This window comes from Hylaeus volcanicus, chromosome 8, assembly GCF_026283585.1.
Source record: "Hylaeus volcanicus isolate JK05 chromosome 8, UHH_iyHylVolc1.0_haploid, whole genome shotgun sequence".
Taxonomy (NCBI): Eukaryota; Metazoa; Arthropoda; class Insecta; order Hymenoptera; family Colletidae; genus Hylaeus; species Hylaeus volcanicus.
Genome location: NC_071983.1, coordinates 10,489,275 through 10,511,944, shown reverse-complemented (window position 1 = coordinate 10,511,944; position 22,670 = coordinate 10,489,275). Strand labels below are relative to the sequence as shown.

The 22,670-nt window shown below is 42.4% G+C and overlaps 1 protein-coding gene across 8 annotated transcripts in view; it reads left to right on the top strand.

The window, feature by feature from the left end:
• Nucleotides 1–22,670, top strand: part of LOC128880897 (NAD(+) hydrolase sarm1) — a 119,649-nt gene that overhangs the window by 75,250 nt on the left and 21,729 nt on the right. For 3 of the 8 annotated variants that reach the window (XM_054131444.1, XM_054131442.1, XM_054131443.1), the window contains exon 2: nucleotides 21,334–21,471. In XM_054131444.1, coding sequence (XP_053987419.1) covers nucleotides 21,334–21,471 — 138 coding nt within the window. Of the gene's footprint in view, nucleotides 1–4,295; nucleotides 4,550–6,494; nucleotides 6,743–18,232; nucleotides 19,146–21,333; nucleotides 21,472–22,670 lie in introns of those variants that run through there. The other 5 variants (XR_008457932.1, XM_054131440.1, XM_054131445.1 and 2 more) reach the window with 5 other exon arrangements.

The following is a 22,670-nucleotide window of genomic DNA, read 5'->3' as shown; positions in this document are numbered from 1 at the left end:
GTTGGAACAATTTTCCTTGCCAAGAGATCTGCATGGAGATCATTCCCCACTCGAAATATTAGGATAATGAAATTCTCCGCGTTGAACCGATGGCTCCTCGGTCGATCTTGCCCAGAGGGGCTAATGGCGTCGTAAATAACGCGCGAGGAGAGTGAGCCGAAGATTAAAAGGCTTAAGATTAGAATATGCCCGCGTTCGATTGAGTCGAATGTTTCGCATAGCGACTGGTGCGTCGAACCTTGCCAGCCCGATCCAAAGATCGCGGGCTTCGTCTATTAGGATGCCAAGCATAACTCGGAACGCTCTATAAGAGGATACACGCTTCTCTTTACCTGCTTATCGAGCCTGACGCTCGATGGGGAATTTTACATACGAACGTTTAAAATTCTCATTGTGCCTTCCATGGCTCGATGCCGCGTTTCAAGTCGTTTTCAAACTTACGATTGCTTCGATATTATACATCTTATTGGTCTCGACCAGGATCCTCATTCGATTAGAAATTGTTTGGAATCGTTATTGGTTACGTATTGGAATTAATTACGTTTGTATTTATTATTTCGGAGCGGACCAAAGATAGTTACGAGAATAGTGGCCTGTTGGTTCGAACGAAGAGTTCGATTCTTTAGAATTTTAATCAAACAAAAAAATATGAAGTTTCCTACCGAGTAATCCATGTTCAGGAACTGTTCGCGCCTAAGAACGCGAGCCTAATAAGACGCAGGGAACACGCGTGCGCAATCGAAGGCCTCTCAAAAGATCAAATTAACCATCGCGCGTCATCGTCGGCTCGGAAATGTACTTCCTAGGTGCACGTTGCTCTCGGTCGCGTCTAAATCGAGATGCACTTCAATCGAACGCTCGATGCAGCCCCTTGCAACCGCACTCAAACCCGAATTAACGAACTTAACGGAGCCAGCACCGCGACGTCGTTCCTTTAATCGAGCTCCACTTAATTACGGGAACTAGCGAGATCTTTTCTTCTTGTTTTCTTACACTCGAATCGGAAAGGTGATATCAAGGTGGTAATTGGTCGAGTGCTATGACGAATAGCAGCTAGAAGAAATACATAATTGACCATCTCGTTCGACCCGTTTTCGTGGACGCTCCCTAGATCCGAGGATCGAACCAATTTTAGATCAATTTCGTCATCGATAAGTACATGTAGATGAAATAAATTCTAAAATTCTAATAAGAAAATTGGTTCGATCCTCGGATCTAGGGAGCGTCCACGAAAACGGGTCGAACGAGATGGCGAGTCGCGATCATCGACGCGAGTCGTGACATCCTTGACTCGAAAGTGACTCACTCTAGCGAGTTACGCCACTCGTGACACCTAATCGTCCTTCTAGAGTCCAAGTTCAGGGCTCCTTCCGTGGTTTTCTCGAGAGGTCGATCCGTCTGCGCAAGTGGGCCGAGTTTCATTGGAGCCAAACACTTCTGTATTCCAATGAAACTGGCTGCGCACGCTTCTATATCTTACTTGAAATGTTTATTCATAGAATTCTCTCGTAAAGTACTCTAATTACAGGATTTCCTTACGAAGTGCATCTTTCATCAAAATTCTTTTGCCCTTTGGAAGGTTTTCTCGCTATCTTTCATAGGTAACCGAGACACGAATATTGTCCAATAATATCTATAGGTAATATTTTCGCAAATAAAGTAGTCCATACTTTATGTTGGGGCATGGTGAGCAATTGAACAAAAAAATTTCACCAGGATCGGTTAGAAATAGCGAGAGTTAGAAGGAAATCACAAACTTGAAATCTTACGTATCAACAAACCAGCCAAAGAATCTTGAAGTTCCCTTCAAGATCCTTGCTATCAATTAAAATTCCAAGAAATAGAACATACCATAGCTTCATAGAGAATTACTAAAAAATGCAAGTTCAAATTATGATCAAATAACTTTATTTTCATGATCAGTAATAATTACGACGATTTCATTATTATCATCACTGCCGGTTCTTGCTGGAGCAATTACTGTACTATTAACAGATCGAAATCTTAATTCATCATTCTTTGATCCTTCCGGTGGTGGAGATTCTGTTCTTTAGCAAGATTTATTTTTATTTTTTGAACATCCCGCATTTTCCAAAAATTCCCAAGATTTAACTGTATCCTTCCCTTCTGTCTTCCATGGCAAATATACGCAAACGACTTCCAGCAAAGCGAGGGACGTCTCAATTCGCGAAACTCGTTTAGGTCTCGCGACGATTGAATAAAAAACGGAGCCGAGCGATCTCGAGGTGGCTCTTATAAATAAATTTGACCCTTGTGGTTCGCAGTAAGGATGTCAATTAGATTCCTCGCCGCGTACGTTGCACATTGTGCATCCCTCGGTGCACTCGACCCGCTCGATTCACGATCATAGTACGCTCCGCGGTTACGTCACCGCCCAATGAATGGACCAGCTCGTTCCACGGATCGGACGAGTTACTCTGTGAATGGCCAGCGTCTGGAGCATGCTGTAAACCAGTGTTTTTCATGGTTAAGGATGGCGTCACCTTTAAACAGAACAAATTATTAATGCAAATTGTAGTAGCGTTAAAAGTAAAGTTGAAGAAGAAATTATGCGAGAATAATTTACGAGTTATAAACTTCCTTTGATTTTGGAGCAAATGCAGAAGATGCGTGTGATAATGATCCTCTAAATCGAAATTTGAAAGAAAATTGTTTACCATTTTCGCCATTTTTACCATCTGTTATTGTATGCTCCTATCGTTACATGAATTATGAAATATCATATAAATCTGAAAACGGTTAAATTCAATTATAATATCCAACCACAACCTGTCGGTGAATTGTTAAAGTACAGGTTTTCTCGTTTTTTTTTCTAATTCACGAGATAAAAAACAATTAATGCAACATAATGAGTAATCCTGCAGGAAAAAAAAACACATTAATTACACGTACTTGTGGAGAGATCGATCGAATCGCGAGTGGACTCTTGCGATAACCATATCGGGCTTCGAGGATTCGCGGAAACGCTATAATTGAGTCACCTTTGGAGAGTCTAGTGCGAATAATTAATTATTCATCTAGTCTGGCGCGCAGTCGTAGGCAGATGGATCTGGTTTCTCGAGTTGAAGCTGGAGATTCTTCGACACATCCCAAGAATCCGTTTTATCCTTTATATTCTTCAAGAAATCCATAAACGACACAAGCTACTTAATCATAAACAGTACAAAGATAATGGGGCTATACAGTCAGTCTCATAAGTATTCGTACCTTTGTCTAAATTAAATTATAGGTTTAATATTTCCGAACAAATTTTTCATTAGAAGTATATACATGTGGAAAGTTTATTCATATACACATTTATTAGGTTGTCCCAAAAGTTTCTTTCGTTTTATTAATAATTAATATATACACGATATTTTATATTTTATGTTACATTACTGAATTGTGTATGATTCATTACGCTTCGTTACTGTTACAGCATTAATGTCTAAGAAATTAGATTGTCTATTTATATAAACACTGCCACAGAAAATAATTGAATGCAATTCACGAAAGAAACTTTTAGGACAACCAAATATAATGAAACATTTATTTGGAAAGATCAAACCTGTCATTTAATTTAGGCAAATTTCTCCTCCCATGTTTCTGTACAATTGGCAATTATATAATCTAATATTTAGGGTATTCCTCGCTTTTAAAACCCGTTCAAAGTTCACGAATCCCATCTAGATTTATTTTCTTTAACACCTCGCTTTCTCGATTAATTTATTTAGTTTTTCATCGAAGAGCCCTTTCGCCCATATATGGATGGCATGGCAGTCAACGTGTTAACGTACTACCAAACTTCTGACCCAAACAACAATTTCTTTCAAGCTATCGGATGCAGTCCGACGATGACCTGAAAAGGGTGAATTTCCCAAGAGGATGATCGTCGAATGGCGCAACGCCCACGCAGTCAGCTAGGCGCGGCTAGGTTCGGGAGACTTCTACGAAGAAACATCCTCCTCGATGTTGACACTAGGTACACCTTTCCACGGAACCTCCTTTCCCTCTTCTCCGATCGATCTCCCTCCATCCGCGCGATGATTCACCGATTCCTAGGAAGTGGCTGCTGCCTGGTCGACGCGATTAGGCGACCCCCCGATCTCCTCCCGCCACCTGTTTAACCTTCCCCCGCCCGTTTATTCGAGCCAGCTGATCACTGCGGCCACCTCCGCGAGTGGCTCAGTGCACGCGCCGGTTCCCCTGATAGCGCGACGCCTCTGATAACGGGTATTTTTACCGAAGAGGGATCCAGCGTGGCGGTAGTCTTCCGTTGGTGCTCGTGGCGCGCGATCTCAACCGTTTCCGATCCGTGCCGAGCGATCCTGGTAGCGTACTCGCGGTACCTCGATCTTTGCTCGCGGTGAACGCTCCGAGTTAGGCTCGTCTGACGCGTTGAACGGTGCTAGCCGTTTCTTACCGTCGGCAAAGCGAATAGGACAAGCGTACCAACCGTTTTACGTGACTCGTGACGCGCGATCGACGGCTGTCGATCATCGTGGCGAAGGTGGATTGGATACGCGTGGCGCGAGTGGTGGATACACCGGTGAGGATGTGATTTCGTTGGTAATCTGTGCTGGGGATCAGCTGTGGGGACGAGTGGTGGCTATTTAGGGGGGAGGGGAGTTGTTATCAAAGGGAGAATAGATGCAATTTTTAGTCGAGGCACCTAGAAGGATTGAAAGAGATAGAAGGTCTTGGCCTCTGAGTTTCTGAGCATCCGACTGATAATTGGAAGGATAAATATTCTCTGTGTGGAAAAAACCATCCTCCATTTTTGAATTCTTATTAATTCTTCTTGATTCTTCATCTCATGGAAATTCCTCACGACTCGTGATCTTAAGTAATTCTTCTTAATTCTTGATCTCGTAGAAATTCCTCTTGACCCCAGGTAATCGTAAACACGCAACCCAATACTCACATTAATTGTCTCGTACTTAGCAATAATCAACATTTTCGTCCACGTTTCCTCACGAACAAAGCGTCCTCGAACCTGCTCCCCTCTCGTCCTGCTTCCTCCACGAACACCTGACCGCTCGTACGGAAAGCGTTAGGGTCACGAGGTTACCATTCACGGATTTCGGGTGTCTGGACGATCGCGTACGTTCGAAATTAACAGGCGTCTGGCACTTCCGCGTGTCCGAGCGCATAGAAATGCAGCGACGCGGACGCGTCTCGACGCCGGCTGGAGTCGAAACCATGCATTCCTCGTCGCGCGTGTTCAGCGCGTGACTTCCCGCCGGAAACGGACGTTTCGATTTCCTCGGTGGGCGTCGATGAGCCTCGGCCACCGCGAAAATCGGACGCTGGTGTCGAAAATAATCCGACGGCCGCCTTATCGTAGTCTCGGCGCGCATTATCGACTGATAACGTCGCGGAGAGATAAAAGAAGCATTTTCGTCCTGAGTGGTTCCGTCTCGAGCGCAGCTTCGAGTTGTCGGCGAACTTGCGAGAATTTTCGTTTGGCGGAAACGTTGCAAGAACGCCCAGTTTTGGGATTCTCGTATCGCGGAGTGCAGGAAGCCCTGTTTAAGAGGCGCTGTGGATTACCCTTAGGTTACTTGTTGGGACATCGAGGGGTGGGAAATAGTATAAAAATTATTTTGAGAAGCATGTTTCAAGACTCGAGTATTATTCGACTTTCTAGTGGTTGGAATACATACAGTGGGTGTAGAATGTATTCGTAGACCGATCAATTTCCCAAAAAACTTTTCTGTGAAATTCTATAGATTCTTCTTATAAAAGAATGATCTCGAATACTCTTGAGGCTTCTCGATGAATCGATGGAATTTCTGTTTATTTCCGCTGCTTTCGAAAAGCTTGTTGAGCTGGCTATAGTTTACGAAGGTTTTCGTGCATCCAAGGAATTCCCTCGGAACACCTCGTGTTTGAACAGCTGTTGCGCGAGGGGTTGGTGTCGCTGGAAAGCAGATACCATACTCGACCGAACGCAATCTGTCGATCGGGATCGATGGTCCTACAGCGAAATTCTTATCGTCGTATAATTTCCACTCGTCGAGCACGATCCACTTCTAATCCGTTCTTACTTTCGATACGAGGTCCCCTCGACCGTGTTTTCCCATAGAGTTTATTATTTTAAACGATCGCGTCTACGTGTCTTCAGCCTTGCGCGGGGTTCGTGAAATTAATAATAAATAATACAGGTGGTGGCAAGAAAATTAAATTTGCTCGACACCGTGGTCATTCATCTTTTCGATTCGACACAGATTCATAATTATTTACCTCGTCAGATTTTTCTAAACGTTTCCAATTATTACGAAATAAAAAGGAAAAAAATAATCTTCATCCAGAAACTCATAGAAACAGTTACTCGTTTATTTCAACGTTACAATTTAATAACTTTGAACACGAAGCAACAGTCGTTTCTGTCGAGGCAGATATTTATGAACGTGTCGCGAATTTGAATGTTTGTCGTCGCGCTGCAGAGTGCGATCGAGAAACAAAATAAAAGAACAAATGTTTCGAAACAGTTACGTCGAGCGTACATCGAGTCTCGCCAAGGGTCTACGAACACTTTAACGTAAAGCGGTGAAACCAAATACATACAGTGTCTGTGATCGATCGTCGAACGCCTTTGGTTATCGTCTCCCGGTGGTGCCGAGCAACAGAAGCTTTATGAATGAGTGTCGACAGGGGATTGAACATGCTGCACAAGCATGGAAGCAGATCCAAGAGCAGTTTGCTGTACAAAGGTAGCAGAGGCGCCTTCCTGAAGTCCGTAAGTAATTGGACGAACGAATATTAGGTTGACAAGCAGCCAACAACGTTGACGTTGAATCTGTCTCTGCGTTGTTTACTGTGTAAACATTGTTTCACGACGGAGTTGTTGCATCGATACGGTAACTGGAAGTCGTTTAATGAAATGGCTCGTAGTTTACCTGAGAAATCTCTAAACGATTGATAGCAATCATAGAAAGTTAAACAAAAGTAAGGAAATAGTTTTGGACCACTGAATTCGTATTTTTAACCGACTCGGAATAGTAGGAGGTTACTCGATCCGATATGTAAAATTTTGCAACTCTAAATAATTTTGCTTTAAATGAAAAGCTTTTTATGAAATTATGTAGGATATTTCAATATGAAATTTAAGTTTTAATTGCCACCCGAAGAAAAACGGAAAGAGCAGACATTTGTAATCAAGACCATTTTGTGATTTGTTACTTTTTAACCGTTTTTTTTTTGTGTGTGAAAAGCTTTTTACGAAATTATGTAGGATATTTCAATATGAAATTCAAGTTTTAATTGCCACCCGACAAAGAACGGAAAGAGCAGTCGTTTGTCCTGTACTCGTTATTCGAAGTTTCAACAGAATAGAACCCATCTCTGGCACCCGTTTAAATAGAAATCGTAAAATTAGCGTATATTGCAGAGTCTGTGTAAACGCATATCACTGACGCAAGTTTCTCGTTCCAACGAAAATCACTTGCAAGATGTCAAGTAAGATTGGAATGTCTCGTTATCGGGATCATAAAAAGCGACGCATTTGCGCGTCCGCGTAATTACGCATACTCCCGCGATGACTGTTCCGAAGAACATACAAAATGACATCACGGCGCGTTCGACTCTGTGGGTTCGAGGAAACTCGAAATCTTGAACGTCGATCTCGCGAAAGGTCAATGTTGGGAATAATCCGTCTCAATTGATCGATTAAAAATTCTAATCGTGACTCTTTGATATATAATCAAATATTAGGTTGTCTCGAAAGTTTCTTTCGTTTTATTAATAATTAATATATACACGATATTTTATGTTTTATGTTACATTACCGAATTGTATACGATTCATTTCGCTTCGTTACTGTTACAGCATCAATGTCTAAGAAATTAGATTGTCTATTTATATAAACACTGCCACAGAAAATAATTGAATGCAACTCACGAAAGAAACTTTTCGGACAATCTAATAGAAATTATTGTATATTTGTCTTTAACAGTAAGTTGCACGAGCTCGCATAGTTTCCATTGCGATAGTTTCATTTCGCTCGGCGCATCTCGCCTTATCGCGGCAGGTTATCGCCAAGATTTCCGCGAAGCGAAGGTAACGCAAAAATTGCACGAAAGGAGGCACGTTGACGGTAGTCTTTATCGACGACGATCGCGAAACTGATAAGATACGGACTTTAGTTGATGAGGATCGCGGAATGAGAACCCCTGCGGGAGGCCGAGAGCACGGCGCGCAGTCTAATCACAATGTGACACGCGCACATGATTCACCGTTTCGGTTACAACGAATGAGATAAGCGTTGTGTAATTTTTGAATTCATTCAAGTCGAATTACACAACTCACGTATGCTCGCGTCATTCTCTCGATCGGCTACGAAGGAACTGACACCTAAAACACGAGGGTCGCCGACTAATGTACTCTACTACAGAACAGAGTTGGGAAAAACCCTGGATCACGTTCACCTGAAGTTTACCGATATGTCGAGCATTTTCCAACGAAGGAACCGAGATAAAAATACATCGGTATACTTCAGCTGCTTGTAGTCTAGGGTTTTTCCCAACTCTGGTACACAACTGATCCGATATATCACTTGTATCTAGGATCTTTAGTTTTAGAATAAAGATGGACTCGATCGCTTGCAGAATAAAAAGGATCTGTTTTATTATTAAAGTACAAAGATACGGAGATCAAGAACTGAATGGGAAGTACGTTACTCGGTTGAAAGACTCTTGTAAGTTTCGAATGGTTCCAACCGTTCGTCGTCGGAATAGCGATTCTTTGATCGCCCAGTAGGAACGTCTTTTACAAACGAACGGGCTCGTTACATGGATGGGAATCCGTCTTAAGATTACTTGCTAAAACCCAGAGAAAACTATTCTATGCGCTCGGCATCGTCGCACGGTCAGCGGGCACATGGCTTTTATGGGCCTACGTCAAGGAGGAAAACTCGAAACGAAAATCCAAAGCTTCAAAATACCAATCTAATCTCAGTGACTTAGCTCAAAATCTACTTAGTTTTTATTTTTAATATTGTATAATTAATTAGTTTCTTAGATTATGTAATTGCAAGGCATTAAAGTTACACGCTTGTGACTGTGGCGGTACGTCTTGCGTTTGCCGCAAGCGACCGATACCTTTCTTTCAAGTAATCGATGATCCTCCGATTCCTACAGACACGGGCCTCCCTTTAACGTTTCGCCGTTTAAAGCCGAACTTACTAGTGTACTTGGAGCGCCTCCACTTCTTATATGTATACATAGAATGTCCTCCACTATCTCTTTAACGGTTCGATCTTTAAAGCCGAACCTGCTAGTGGACTCAGGGCGTCGCTAATTCTTACATATATACGGTCCTTGATTTCCCCTTTAACGTTCCGGCGTTTAAAGCCGCACCTGCTGGTGGACTTTCGGTGACTATCTACGAGCCTACTGGTACGAGGGGGATCACCCGTAGTTTCGCGTGTTGTTCAAGTGTTCTTTAAATTCGGGATTCCTTTCGGTGTGGCTTCTTTAAGGCCCCATATCGCAGTGCGCGCGCGCGGCAAGTGGGTGTATTTTTAATAATTTTTTTCGAGCATACGATGAATGTGTTTTTTTTTTTCATTGATACTCCTATCCAATATATACACGAATAAGACACTACACAAATTTTCTTATCCAAATATTACCAATAGTCTGTTCGTATTCTATTTGGTACGCCGCTACCAAAAGGACACTGTCGAAGTTGCTACCTGGTGGTTGACAGCGATTAAGCCATACGGTTCATCTGAAGAAGAAAAAAAATATATATTTATAAACTAGATACATAGGTTTATAGCACCACGTAGGGAAATTTCGATATCTAGAACAAAAAAATGGCGGACCAGCGAATTATATTTCCAATTTTCATAGACAATTTTCATTTTTTATGAATAAAAATAAAATAGAAGGGGACCCTTTATAAAAAAAATTCCTACGTGGAGCTTAAAACATATATATGTCTAGTTCATAAATATATATAATTTTTTTTCTTCAGATGAACCGTATGGCTCGATCGCTGTCAACCACCAAGCAACAACTTCGTCAGAGTGTCCTTTTGGTAGCGGCGTACACCGCAAACTATTCGTACGAGGGGGTATCCAATATTTGGATAAGAAAATTTGTGTAGTGTCTTATTTATGTATATATTGGATAGAAGTATCAATGAAAAAAAAAAGCATTCATTGTTTGCTCGAAAAAATGATTAAAAATACACCCACTTACCGCCCGCACACTATGGTACGGGGCCTCAAAAGGCCACCTCTTACTACTACTACCACCACCTTTTTTTTTACGTGGAGAAATTGATTTATGCAAGACTTTCTCAACGGAAGGGATAGTGTAGGGCTCGGGGCTGTAGGGAGGGACCACCACCTCCTCCCTTATCTTCTACTCCGCCAGCCTCTTCCTTCTCCTTCTTCTTAACCGATTTCGAAAAGGAGGAGGTTACTCAATTTGACACGTATATTTTGTTTTCTTCTCTATTCTACTCCGTTTTCGTTCGCACTACCGAAGGGAGTCTCGAATTCATTCGAAAATCAGTCGAAATAAACGAAGAAGGACAATTTAAACCTTCTTGGCTGCCGAATGAGAGTCCCTGCGGCGCGGCACACAGTCTAATCACAAAGTGACGCTCGCGTATGCGTCACCGTTTGGGTCACAAACGAGATTCTTGCTAAGCAAGCGTCCTATCGGACAATCAAAGCGTCGGCGTCGCCGCGCGTCACGACCCGTTACAACGTCGGTGACATCATTCATTCGCGCTAAAACCACGCGCTACGTATCGTCGAGCGTGTGTGTCCCCTCGTGTTTCTGTCTCTCTGGGAATCAATGTCACACGATCGGGCGTGCACACGCAAGCCGGAGAGGTCAGGTTTTCCAACATCGTCGGATGACTAACCGTTGTGTTTACTGTTGTGATGACTTCTGCTTTGCTCGCGCGCGCGCGCCCGCGACTGTGATCGGAATAGGGAAAACCAAGGGAGGATCGTTATTCGTGTTACGCGCAGAAATTCACGATTCCAACGGAAAAAATTGAGGCTTGTCAGCTTGACACTCTGACACTCGACAATTTTGTGAGATTTTTTTTTCTTTTTACGTAGTTTGATAGCTGGATAAAATCGTGAAATAACTTTGTATTTGTTTTCAAGTTTGTACGAAGTTGATTCATTTTAACCCTTTGAGGTCAGTCGGGGTTAAAATGACACCCAAGTACAACTTGAAGTTAGAATTACTGTAAGTTATTAATTTTATGAAAATATATTAAAAATTGACGGTTATGATTTTTTTTAGTAAAAAAAAAATTTTTTTTTTTACGCATTGCCTCCTTGCCGATTTTTTCGCCATTTTGAAAATTTGATAAAAAATTTTTGTCAGTATATTCTCATTCCGAAGGGTACGAACCAATATCCTGATTTTCGTGAGTCGTTCGAAACGATTACTGGCAACCCGGCAATCGTTTAAACATGGCTGGAGTCATTGGGACCCCCTGTGACCGGCGCGTTATTTCCGGAACTTGTGACTTCGGAGGGTTAAGAATGTTCTTTGCCTAGGTACAGTTACAATTAAAAAAAATATAGAACTTGTTATTGAAATGTAGTAATTTCTAGGCACGAAATAAAATCATGTTACATTAGCAGTGAGATTCTGAAAATCATCCGGAGCCGCTAGTTGGCACTACCGAAAATGTCTTCGAGCGGAAAGGGTCGACAAACCGTTTCTCGGTAGCTATTTGTCACGTGCCGCTTCTTTGGCTACCGTGTCGGTCCTTCTCGGAATTGTCGATTCGCCAGAGTGTGTTCTCGACATACCTTTCCGATTTCGTGGTCGTCCGACGAACGCGAGACTCCGGTCCCCCTTGGACTCTTACGCAACCGAGACCCTTGATTGGATGCTGTAGGAACGATTAAGGGTGCCCCCTATAAAACTGCTCCTCCTCTCGCGTGGTGCAATAACACGGGCAAATCTCGAAGCAAATTGGAACGGTCTGGTCGTCGTTATTAGGTTCTCTCTGTGTGGGCGTGTATCGCTGTCGGGCAGTGATTAGTGATTATATTTGGAGTATTCTTTGGGGTGTTCATTCGCATAGGATACCAAACAGATTTTCCATATGGTTATGCTACATAAGGCGTCTGTAAATTTATTAATCCTCGTACAATTTTGGATAACGATAACAAACCTCCCCCTTAGGAAAATTTATTATTATTGTTGTTGAAACAAATATACCACCTGGGTTTTATGTATTAGTACACATCATCATTCGTTCCTTGAAAAAAAGTAACAACATCCTCCCCCTTCGTCAATGAAATACACAATTGTAATCGTTAAATTAACCAAGATAATTCCTCCGATTCCCTAAAAATTGCCTAAAGAAACCGATTGGTCCGCTTCGTGTGGAAAGTTTCGTCGTCACCTACGTACCTGTGCCAATCACTCGCGATCCGAGAATAAGTAATCCCGCGTTCCAATCGAAGGCCAATCGTCAATTAAGATTCATTAGCTCCCGGCGACCTTGCGTCGGCAATTCGTTCGAGTAATTAATTTAGGTGGTCCTCCCGATCCCCCTCGATCGCGAGCTCGTTGCCAAACAACTGGCGTCGATTTGCAACGCGCCGCCTAATGAGTCTTAATCGCCGCATTCCTCTTGCCATTCCCTTACATAAGCACGGAACGTATGAACGCAGCCGAGTTGCACTGGCCGAACGCCATAAACTCGATACACGCAACGAGTATGGCGTGTCTCGACTATTTTCATCCTTTTTTTTTTCTTTTCTTTTTTGCTTTTGCGCAACGTTCGACGTCTTAATCGGTCACTCGACTTTTTCGTTTCGAGCTTTCGAAAAAGTCGCGTCGAAATAGAGCGCGAAACGTTTCGTTATCTCTCGATGCTAGGGAACTGGGCGGCGTACTTGACAGTCGTAACGTTCGGCTCGCAAAACAAACGTTTCAAAAGAATACGAACTTTAAAGAAACACGTTAATCGGAGTATAGTAGAAATTCGATAAAGAGATCCAAAATTAGAATACACAGTCGAGATAACGGTATTTCGCAAGGTACTTTATTTTGCCATCGAGAATTCTAATCTGTCAACTTTCAAAGAAATCGTAATACTTTCTTAATTAAAAGCTATTTACTTCTCTGTTTACTAATAAACGGTCGACGTAGATATCCCAGTTAAATCACGTTCGAGTATTTTTATTTTTGTTTCGCGTCCCCGTGGCAATAGCAGCGATAACGATTCCAGTTCTTCGAGATTAGACGCAGCATTAGCGGGTATTCCGCGAAAACGATTTAATCGTATCGTTATTGATTTCGTAGATCGGCAATCAGGTAGAGCGTTCCGAGCGATTCGAATAACGCACCCGAGCTTCTGAAAAAAATGGAGCCAATCCAGAACACATAGACTTTTTCCTATCGCGGAAAATGAAATGATTATTTATAGGTAAAAATAGCGAAATCGATGTTCTGAATAATTTATCCAAACTACACGTTTCGAGGCGCGGAATCTTTTTGGAAGTTAACGGAATCGTGCGGTCCGTAAAATGATGCAGAAAGCATACATCGATAAGATAACGTAAGTCACAAACGCGAGATACAATTTTGAGGAAGGGAAACAAGGAATATAGACCAAATAATTTCGTTAATTTCCAAAGATGGAAATTGAGAACGAATTGGATACTCCGTCGAATAACGCCCAAGTCTAAAGTTCGCCTCGACCAGCGACGATTCGGTTTTCGCGCCGCGTGGAATTTCTCCGTTCCGTGGGCTTATCTCGCGTTTCAATGCCACGACGAGTCGTCAAGGAATTCTCCTCGCTGTGTCTCGGCTAGGCGAGAGAGAAAGAGGGAGAAAGAGAGAGAGAGAAAGAGCTCTTTTATGCGTGCGTAGAACCGGAGGAACGTGTTTCGTTCGGTGCTCGCAGAGAAGAGTCCTTTGTTCGAGCGGATACGAGCGTGTCGCGACCCGCACACCTCCCAACTAATTGCGAACGACCATTAACGATTAAACGAACGAATTTACACGGAATCCACGGCAAATTCACCGTAAAACACGTTGGAGCAAACCTATGCGAGTTTCCCAGAGTTGCTCCAATAACAACTGCTTTCAAATTCTGTTATTCCCTCGAGCCGGCTGTTTGATAATGGATCAGGAATTTATCTCGATTTATTACGCACCGTTTCTGATTCATGCTTTTATCAAAATGGGGCAATGGCATGCGCTTATTAATAAATTAACACGGTACTTGTGGTTATGATTAACACGTTGATCGCCACGTCACCTACGGTATGGCTGACAGTGATTATCACCGAGGAAGTAAACGATTTATTTTGAAGATCAAGTGTTAAAGAAAATAAATCTAAATAGGATTCGTGAATTTTGATCTGGTTCTAAAAATAAATAGTATCTCAAATATTAGATTGCATAACTTTCGATTGTATAAGGACATACTTTTGCCTTAATCTATCTTTTATTTTCCATCATCACTTGTCGGTAAATAAATTCCAGAGGTTAACAAGGTTGAGTGCCTCCTCCCTTTCTTCTCCCCCATATAAACATAAGCACCCAGACCAAGATAAATAAATACAAAAAAAAATCTAACAATATGGGCCCGTAAACAGTTAATGGGATTCCCTTTCGCTCGAATCGATTCTTTGTGCCGTTCGAAATCCGGCTTTAACGTGCCAGCGTCTTCGTCAAGGCTTATGAACACGGCTTTACACGGCCGTACCTATACACGGGCCTTTGTACAACGACAGTGTCACGAGGAGACGTCTCCGAATCGCCTCTTTGTGTCTGGCGAGAGCCAAGACGCCTACAGCTGTCTGCCAATGCTCTCCGCGATAGAGCCTCTTGCTTGCTCGAAGACAAACGGAAGGATAAGGAAATTATTCCCAACTCTGGAACCATTCGAGCTTGCTTCTTCCCGGAAAGCATCCTTTACCCTCCATTCGACGTCAGATCCCATGTATCCTCGAGTTTGTTCGATGACATTTTTTTTTTTTGCAGACACTGCATCGTTTTAGGAAAACAGTACTTGTACAGTCAATCTCTCAGATACACAATAATCGAAACGGCGTATACCAACGCGAACCTCGTGTATCCCAATTATAAAAGAACTAGTTTTTTGAAAATACAGGGCGCCTCCGTGTAAGGTATTCGATAGTTTAATTTACAATTTTAATTTTATATTATTCTAGATGATGAAATTTGTCCGAGTATTTTTACTATAAGTTTGGAGCACGTCGAGTAGCATTCTCGTTAAAAGAGAAAGCACCCTTTGTTTTCGATATTAATAGAAGGTTCCGCGCTCTCTTTCAAATGAAATGTAGAAGTGCAATCAAGATTACGTTAAAGACAGTATTTAATGCCTAGAAACAACTTAGGTGCTCCTTATTATGTACCACCTCTTTCTCTACGATTGGTAACCCTAACCACCCCCTTTGTGATCGATGAAAAATCAGGTTACGATATTTCACTCGTCTCTGGAAATCTAATAAAAACTGGTCCAAAGGGAAATCAGTCGACGCGATCATCGACGTTAAGGAAACTGTAACAACGCGTTTACGGCGCCGTTTACGACCCCATAAATCAAGTGGCGCCAAAGTGCGTCTTTCGCCCCCTCGCTCCACTCGGGGAATAACACGCATGGAAAGAAAGCACGATGGGGATATTATTTGGTCGCTGACCTATCAAGGCGGCCTGCCGCACCTACCTTATCTATTGCTCTTTTTCGAATGCCCCCTCTTTATCGAGTCGAACACCCCTTCACTTTGATCTCTGTTTTCTTTCCTCTATGGTTCGCGTTCCCGCGGCTCACCTCTCCCTCCTCGTCGTGTTTCGACGTTTGGAAACTTCTCACCTTTCTCAGGCGATGGGGGATAGATAATTCGACCAAAGGACAACGAATTAAACGCACATAAAACAATTTATCCGAGACGTTTATATTCGATGGGAGGATTAACAGTGGCTTAAGAGGGTCCACCTGTGTAACGTTTAATTTTCAAGGCAATTTACAAGAATCTTTTGTAGGAAAAGTACTAGTGCAATTGTGATAATTTTTTTTTTTTTTTATTTGGTAGATCGATGCTTTAACATTAATTTTTGATTTTCTCACAATGTCTCGATACGTGGATATTCCTAGACGGCGCTTTAACGAGACCACTTAAAAGTAGAAGAGTCATTCGGCGAGCAGGATTTGATCGTACTTGATCGTCTGAAATAAAAAAGTAAAATATCACCTTCTTTATAATTACATTTTGAAGGTACTGGCGATAAGATATTCACAAAATTTTGAAAACTGTTACCAGGGTGGCGTTTAAACTAAAAAATGATATTTTAAGGTATCTTTTCCCCCTATGTAATGGCTAATAGACGTTGGAAAAAATGTTTTTATTAACACGAATCTCGCCGCCAGTACCACCAATTACGTTTCAAAATTGTAGAAAAAAATTTCATCTCGATTCGTGTAATGGATTTTGCGCAATCCTGCTCGCCACTTCCAAAAAACGTGGTTTCGAGAAAAACGCGTTTAAAGTTTTGTACGAAAGTAGTACGACGCTGAGCCGGGCACGTTTGGCATATAATGCTTCTGTGACGGTCATTGTAATATCTCCTAGATGATAAATATGTAGAAAACAAATTTTTGATTTTTTAAATATCTTCCACACGTGGACCCGTTGAATTAACGGGAGACGCTAGAATCGAGGAATTTTGAAACAAAAGACGGACACTTAATCTAAACTTTAAATTTCTTTAGAAAATGATACCTGATTACTTGAAAGTTTTCCTTGTTCTCTTAGATATGTACGCTGCGAAATGTTCAATTCCGCAGTTCGAATTTCTAATTTTTATTTAACGAGTAACAACGCATGGGACGTCGAGGGCACCCGGTACACTTTCGCCAAAATTCCACGCGACGTGCGTGCTTACCTTCTCGAATTTTCTTCGGCCACCTCGTTAGACCGCATTCCAGCCTTTGTGTCCCTCTTTTCCGTTCACCAGATGCTGACTCGCTTCCGTCGTGATCCAGGATGATTTATAACGAGTCACTTTCAATTATTCGAACGCGTACGACCGTACAGGCATCGATCGATAGTTCTTGCCGCAATTGACATCGAGATTCGGAGAAGACGGTCCATAAAATCGATCGATTTTTCGATCCCATTAAGTGCCCTCCGACTTCTCTCTCCAAGGGGAACGTACACAAACTGGGACAACGATAACTCGATTCTCGGAACGGTAGCGGTAAAAACACCGGATTTTTTGCCTCCCGTCAATCGGGGACGCGGGTAAAAACACTTTCCTTCGAATCTCGCAGACAGTTTTTTCCTCTCAACGCAAAAGTTCCGACTCGACGGACGGACGCGTTTCATTTTTCCCACGTAACGGTCCATTCATAAAACAGCGCCTTCTAGTATCGCTCCAAAACAAAGTCTGTACTCGACTTCGTCGTTACGTTTCACGATTGACCTGTTAATCTTCAAGGTCATATAGAACAGAAGGGGTTAATAATCATCGCTGAAGCTTGCCCAGGAGATTTCGAGGTTATCGAGGAACCCAAACAGAATCCTCGCATAGCGAGACGCGTGTAAAGCCGGCGACTGACTTGCAACAGAACATTGTAACGCGAGCATTCGCTTAATCTAGATCTAGAACGGACTCTTGCGATCGGTTCGCGCTCTTGCGTGCTCCACTGGTCTGTCGGTTTTTTGACGAACCTCTTTGATCGTCTACTTTTCACTGAATCGAGTAGGAAGCATCGAGAGAGAATTCAGCCGAGAGTTCGAAGCGAGCATTCGTGATTCCAAGAAGGACCTTGTAATGTAACGTTGGTGTCGAACCGTAAAAAATTCGTGCCGAGGAGTTACATTACAGCGTTCTGTTGCAAGTCAGTCGCCGGCTTAACAAGAGCAACAATTCCATATCTACGTTCGTTAAAGCAATCGCAATGGCGGGCATATCTGCTATAGGGGGACTACCTTCAAAACAAAAAATTATACTCGAGAGATAATAGCCAAAGGTCAACGCGTCGATCGGTCCGCGTGCCACAACGCGATTAAGCGGCTTCGTTAATCGGTTTCGTGTTGGTCTTTTCCTAGAATCCCGTCGAACGACCTGGTTTTCGTTCTTAATTCGAGGCTTCTCTCACGTGCGCGCGAGCTATGCGGAATGCGTAGTTTCGCGGGGTCGCCGCGCCTGCGCGTGTGGCGTCGCGATCGCGGCTCTCGCGCCACAGCCGCGGCGCAGCCGGTTAGTACGACTCCGACCGTCACGCGATGCTTATCGGCCCGTTGGGTGCAGCACGCACGCGTTCTCACGTCCTTTGTGCCAGCCGGTAGAGGTTAACCGTACTAACCATTCGTCGAACGTCGACCGTCGCCGTTAATTTTCGTAAACCTCGCGTTTCCTTCGTCGCGAAAGGCCCTTGCTCGCGATCGAGATGGACGTGCACTCGCGTGCGCGCCTTAACACGTTCATCATTGCGCATCGCGTACGCGTGACGCAAAGATTCGCGTGAGATACCGTCCATACGAGCCTCTCGAGAGCAAAACTGATCGACTCGATGTATCAGCTGAATTGTAAAAAGCCCGATACCATGTTCGCTATTTCCCGTTTCGCGGATCAGCCTGACTCGCGGGAGGCTTGCAATCGTGACGGCGACGATAGGTTATTTTACGTACGTGTAAACAAACGAATTATAACCTACTAGTCGCGTTACGACGTGTTCTTCGGTATACTCGCTCGATCTGCTCGTTTCATTTCGTTTCTACGTCGACGAAAGTGTACACGTTTGTATTTAATCGAATTGTTCGTATTTAATCGCGAGTGTAGCGTGATCCGTGGCGGGCGTTTTCCATGCGAACGACAGCGGCGAACGTATTGAGCCAGCGATCGACGATGACACGTGAAAATCGAGCCTGTTTTGCGCGCGCGAATCAGTGGCCAGCCAGATATTACGTGAATCGCAACACGATGCTCGGAGAGGGCGACGGTGTAAGAGTTCGGTCGAGGTTCTCGAGTAGATAAGAAGTATGGTGGGGTGCAGCGCGACAGATAAAGAGTAGGCTGGAAGAGGAAGTGCGCCCTCGGTGAACTGTCAAATGGTCAGTGTCTCCGCTTAGTGTCTCGGCCCGTGGCTCCTTCGATCGCCGTGTTTGTTCGGTATGGAGTGCTTTTTTTTTTTTCCTGTTTTCATACGTTTGTTCAAAGGTCGAAACGAAACGAGGATCACTTTCGATCGCGTGCGTTCTGTGTTTACGTTTACAAAAACGGTCGTTCGTTTTTTCTTTTCCCTGATCATGTGCGCACGGGGAGCGTCTCGTGTTGACACACAATAAGCATACGTGGACGTGTTTCTCTCTGGTACCGTTGACCACAAGGTTCCATTTACGTAACAGACGTGTTGCGAGACCGCGTACGTTGCACATCTTTTTTTTCCCAGGAATCACGAGCGCTCGACGTACGTGGAACGGATTATTTTTATTTTTTTCGTACTCGAAGACTGCCTAGAATCGCGACGGTGTATTTTTTCTCGTCACGTTTCGACTTGCACGCGACAGCAGCAATTGCGTTTCTTTCGAAACGGATCGTATGTTATTATTAGGTCCCGACACGCGATATTTTTTACTTTACCGACGATTACTCGATAGAGCGTAACAAAAGGGAATAATTGAGTCGATTTGTTAAATGTAACAGATGGCAATTTTTCTATAGGGGCTTTTTAGAGAGTCGTGAAAATTATATGGTGAATATCAAATTAATTGTTGTTTGTATCATTTTTGTCACTTCTAGTGTTCGATATTTAGAAACGGATGAAGTTTTGAGTTACTTCAGCCTAGATTAACACTTTACCAACTGGTAGCGTATTAGTCGACTATTTGCCATGGGAATTAATATTTATTACCGAGATAACATTGTACGAACTATGAAATATTATATTATGTGAACCGAAAAGTAATGTCGTTTCTGCGAATCTCAACACTTCTGTATGATTCATCAACTCGTTAATTTTTAACCATTTAGTATTGAATATTAGGATACTAAATGGCAAAAGGTTGTTGATAACGAGGATAATTACATAATCGATTAAAAATAGAAATGTATTATGAATGTATTTGTCTGAATTTAATATAAAAGAAACGACATTACTTTTCGGTAAACCTAATATAAATATCAATCTGGAAACAATCCTAATAGGTAAAATAAATATTATATAATACTAATTATTATGCGTTGAATCGCTACCAGTCGTTAAAGTATTAACACAGCCCCATGTAGAAAGGCTTCTGCTGGGCAGTTTCTAAGTAATTAAAATGCTAAAGCCGAGAAAATTGTATACGTTCGAAATTAATAACGTTCCGTGACAACCAAGCATCTTTTTTCATTCTGCACGTAAGCCAATTAACCGTGAAAGGTCGACAGCTTTCGAACGAATTTTCAAGATCCGGGATCAGCTGGTAGATCGACTTCAGGCAATTATTAACACCGCACGTGGGTGTCGCAGGTTGCGTATTCGCCTGATTTCACGTCGCAGCGAGTTTCGTTCGGATTTGCTTTACCATACGGTGAATGGTGCCACCAATACGCGATGACAAATTACTGGAAAGTACAGAGTGTTTCAAGAGTGGTTTGAAGAAAAAAAATTCCTGGCGCAACTAGGATTTCGATCGAGCAGCAATAAATATCTTACAATTTTCTCGCGCTATAGGAATAGATATTCGTTTACAAACGTTGAAAAATTGAGACATTTATCAAATTTATACAAGTACATAAATAAATAGGTAAATTTATAAGATATTAGGTTGTCCCAAAAGTTTCTTTCGCTTTATTAATAAGTAATACATCCACGATAGTTTATGTTTTATGTTACATTACTGAATTGTGCACGATTCATTTTGCTCCATTGCTGTTACAACATGAATATCTATGAAATTAGATCGTCTATTTATATAAGCACGACCACAGAAAATAATTGAGTGCAACTCGCGAAAGAAACTTTCGGGACAACCTAATATTTATGGATTTGTAAAATGTAATCTGACAATAATTTATGAAACATCGATGAAGTTTATGAATTTTATTCGTATCAAATTCAAATTAAAAAAAAAAAAAAAATTGCGAATAATACTTCAGGATGTGTTTCAAAGCATTTTTGACAGAGGAAGAAGCAACGTTAGACTTCGGTAAATATAAACTGTAGAGATATGGTACTCATCGCGTGTTTACACCAGGAAAATAACCACAGAATGTCTGTAGGAGTTATCGCGTCGAGAACCAGTTTTGAAAGTTAATGAATGCCGTGCGATGAATGAATTTCATTAAGAAATTTTTTTCGTTTGCTTGTCCACAGATGTCGGAGTTCCCAGTGGAGGGAGGGGAAAACGGTGACATGCACACTGTCATGGAGAATTTTCAAAAGAAGAACAACAAGATGGTGTCCGGCATAGGCCACGTCGGTCATCATCCACAGGTCACCGCGTCGTCGCAGGTAAATTTCACGAATTCTTTTTTCGGATTTTCACAAGTGCACTCGCACTACGGGTAGATAAACTGCCACCAGAGTGGAGAGGAACAAAAATCTCGGCCGAAAGAAACGACGGTTTGCAAACATTCGATTGATAAACCGACGAGCAAAACAAAGTGCGATGATATGTTTGCACTCGTATGAAAGTCAAATGGACTAGTAAATTGATTTTGCAAACACGATGCGTTAAACACGCGGTATTTCTTGTTTCGTTGCTAGTTTTTTCGTTCATCGTGGATGGTATCAATTTCTACGAACTCAAATTTTAATAGTAATTCAAGAAGTAACCAATATACAGCTGTTCACCTTGTACCTCCTATTCTAAATACTCCTCAAAAAATTTCGTTCGTAGAAGTTAAAAACGGAGTCGATAAATTTCAATTATAATTTGGTCGCGATATAATATGTTCTATTCGCGATACGAATAATTCCTATTTAAAGGCTTCGTCAAACGATCTTTCTTCTGCGTCACGTAACTAGAATCGGACCGTCGCGACGTCTCGCCCACGCCTTTCCCGAATTTTCTGAACACACGGGAACTTGGAATTATTCACCCCTTCGTGATTTCGCAACCGACTTGAGAGAATTTCCAAAATTAAGTCGCGATAGTCATTCTTCGAGGAGCGCTTCGGTCCACGTGGCGATCGTGCTTTGGGTGTCCTTTCGAATAAACTGTCAACGCTATTTTCTAGTTCTGGATCATCCCACACATCGCGACTTAAATAATCCAGATTTACACCTACGGTCGGTTACGGTCACAATCCCGCCAAAATAGAATCATCTGTATCGAGTTGTCGCAATGGACAGAGAATTCTTGGCGACTCCTCTGTTCGGGCAGGTGGAAAACATTGAACTCTCTCGGAATCCCTATTATTAACGAGACGCGTAGAAATTTTAGGAAAACGACGAAAATCCTTTAGCTCGATCTTTCGGTCCGGAGATTTTGGAGCGCGATCTGTCGCTGGAGCGAACATATTATGCAATGATACAGAGTCCACGTGTTTCACTGCCGCCCACTGATACCCTTATCGTTCTCTTTTAATTACGCCTTGAACCGTCTTTCATGGATCTGCAAGTTATTCGAACCTCGGTCTCGTGAAAGCATGGATTCATTCATCTTCCACCAAACCGAACGATATTTTCCGTTTTACAGAAACACGGGA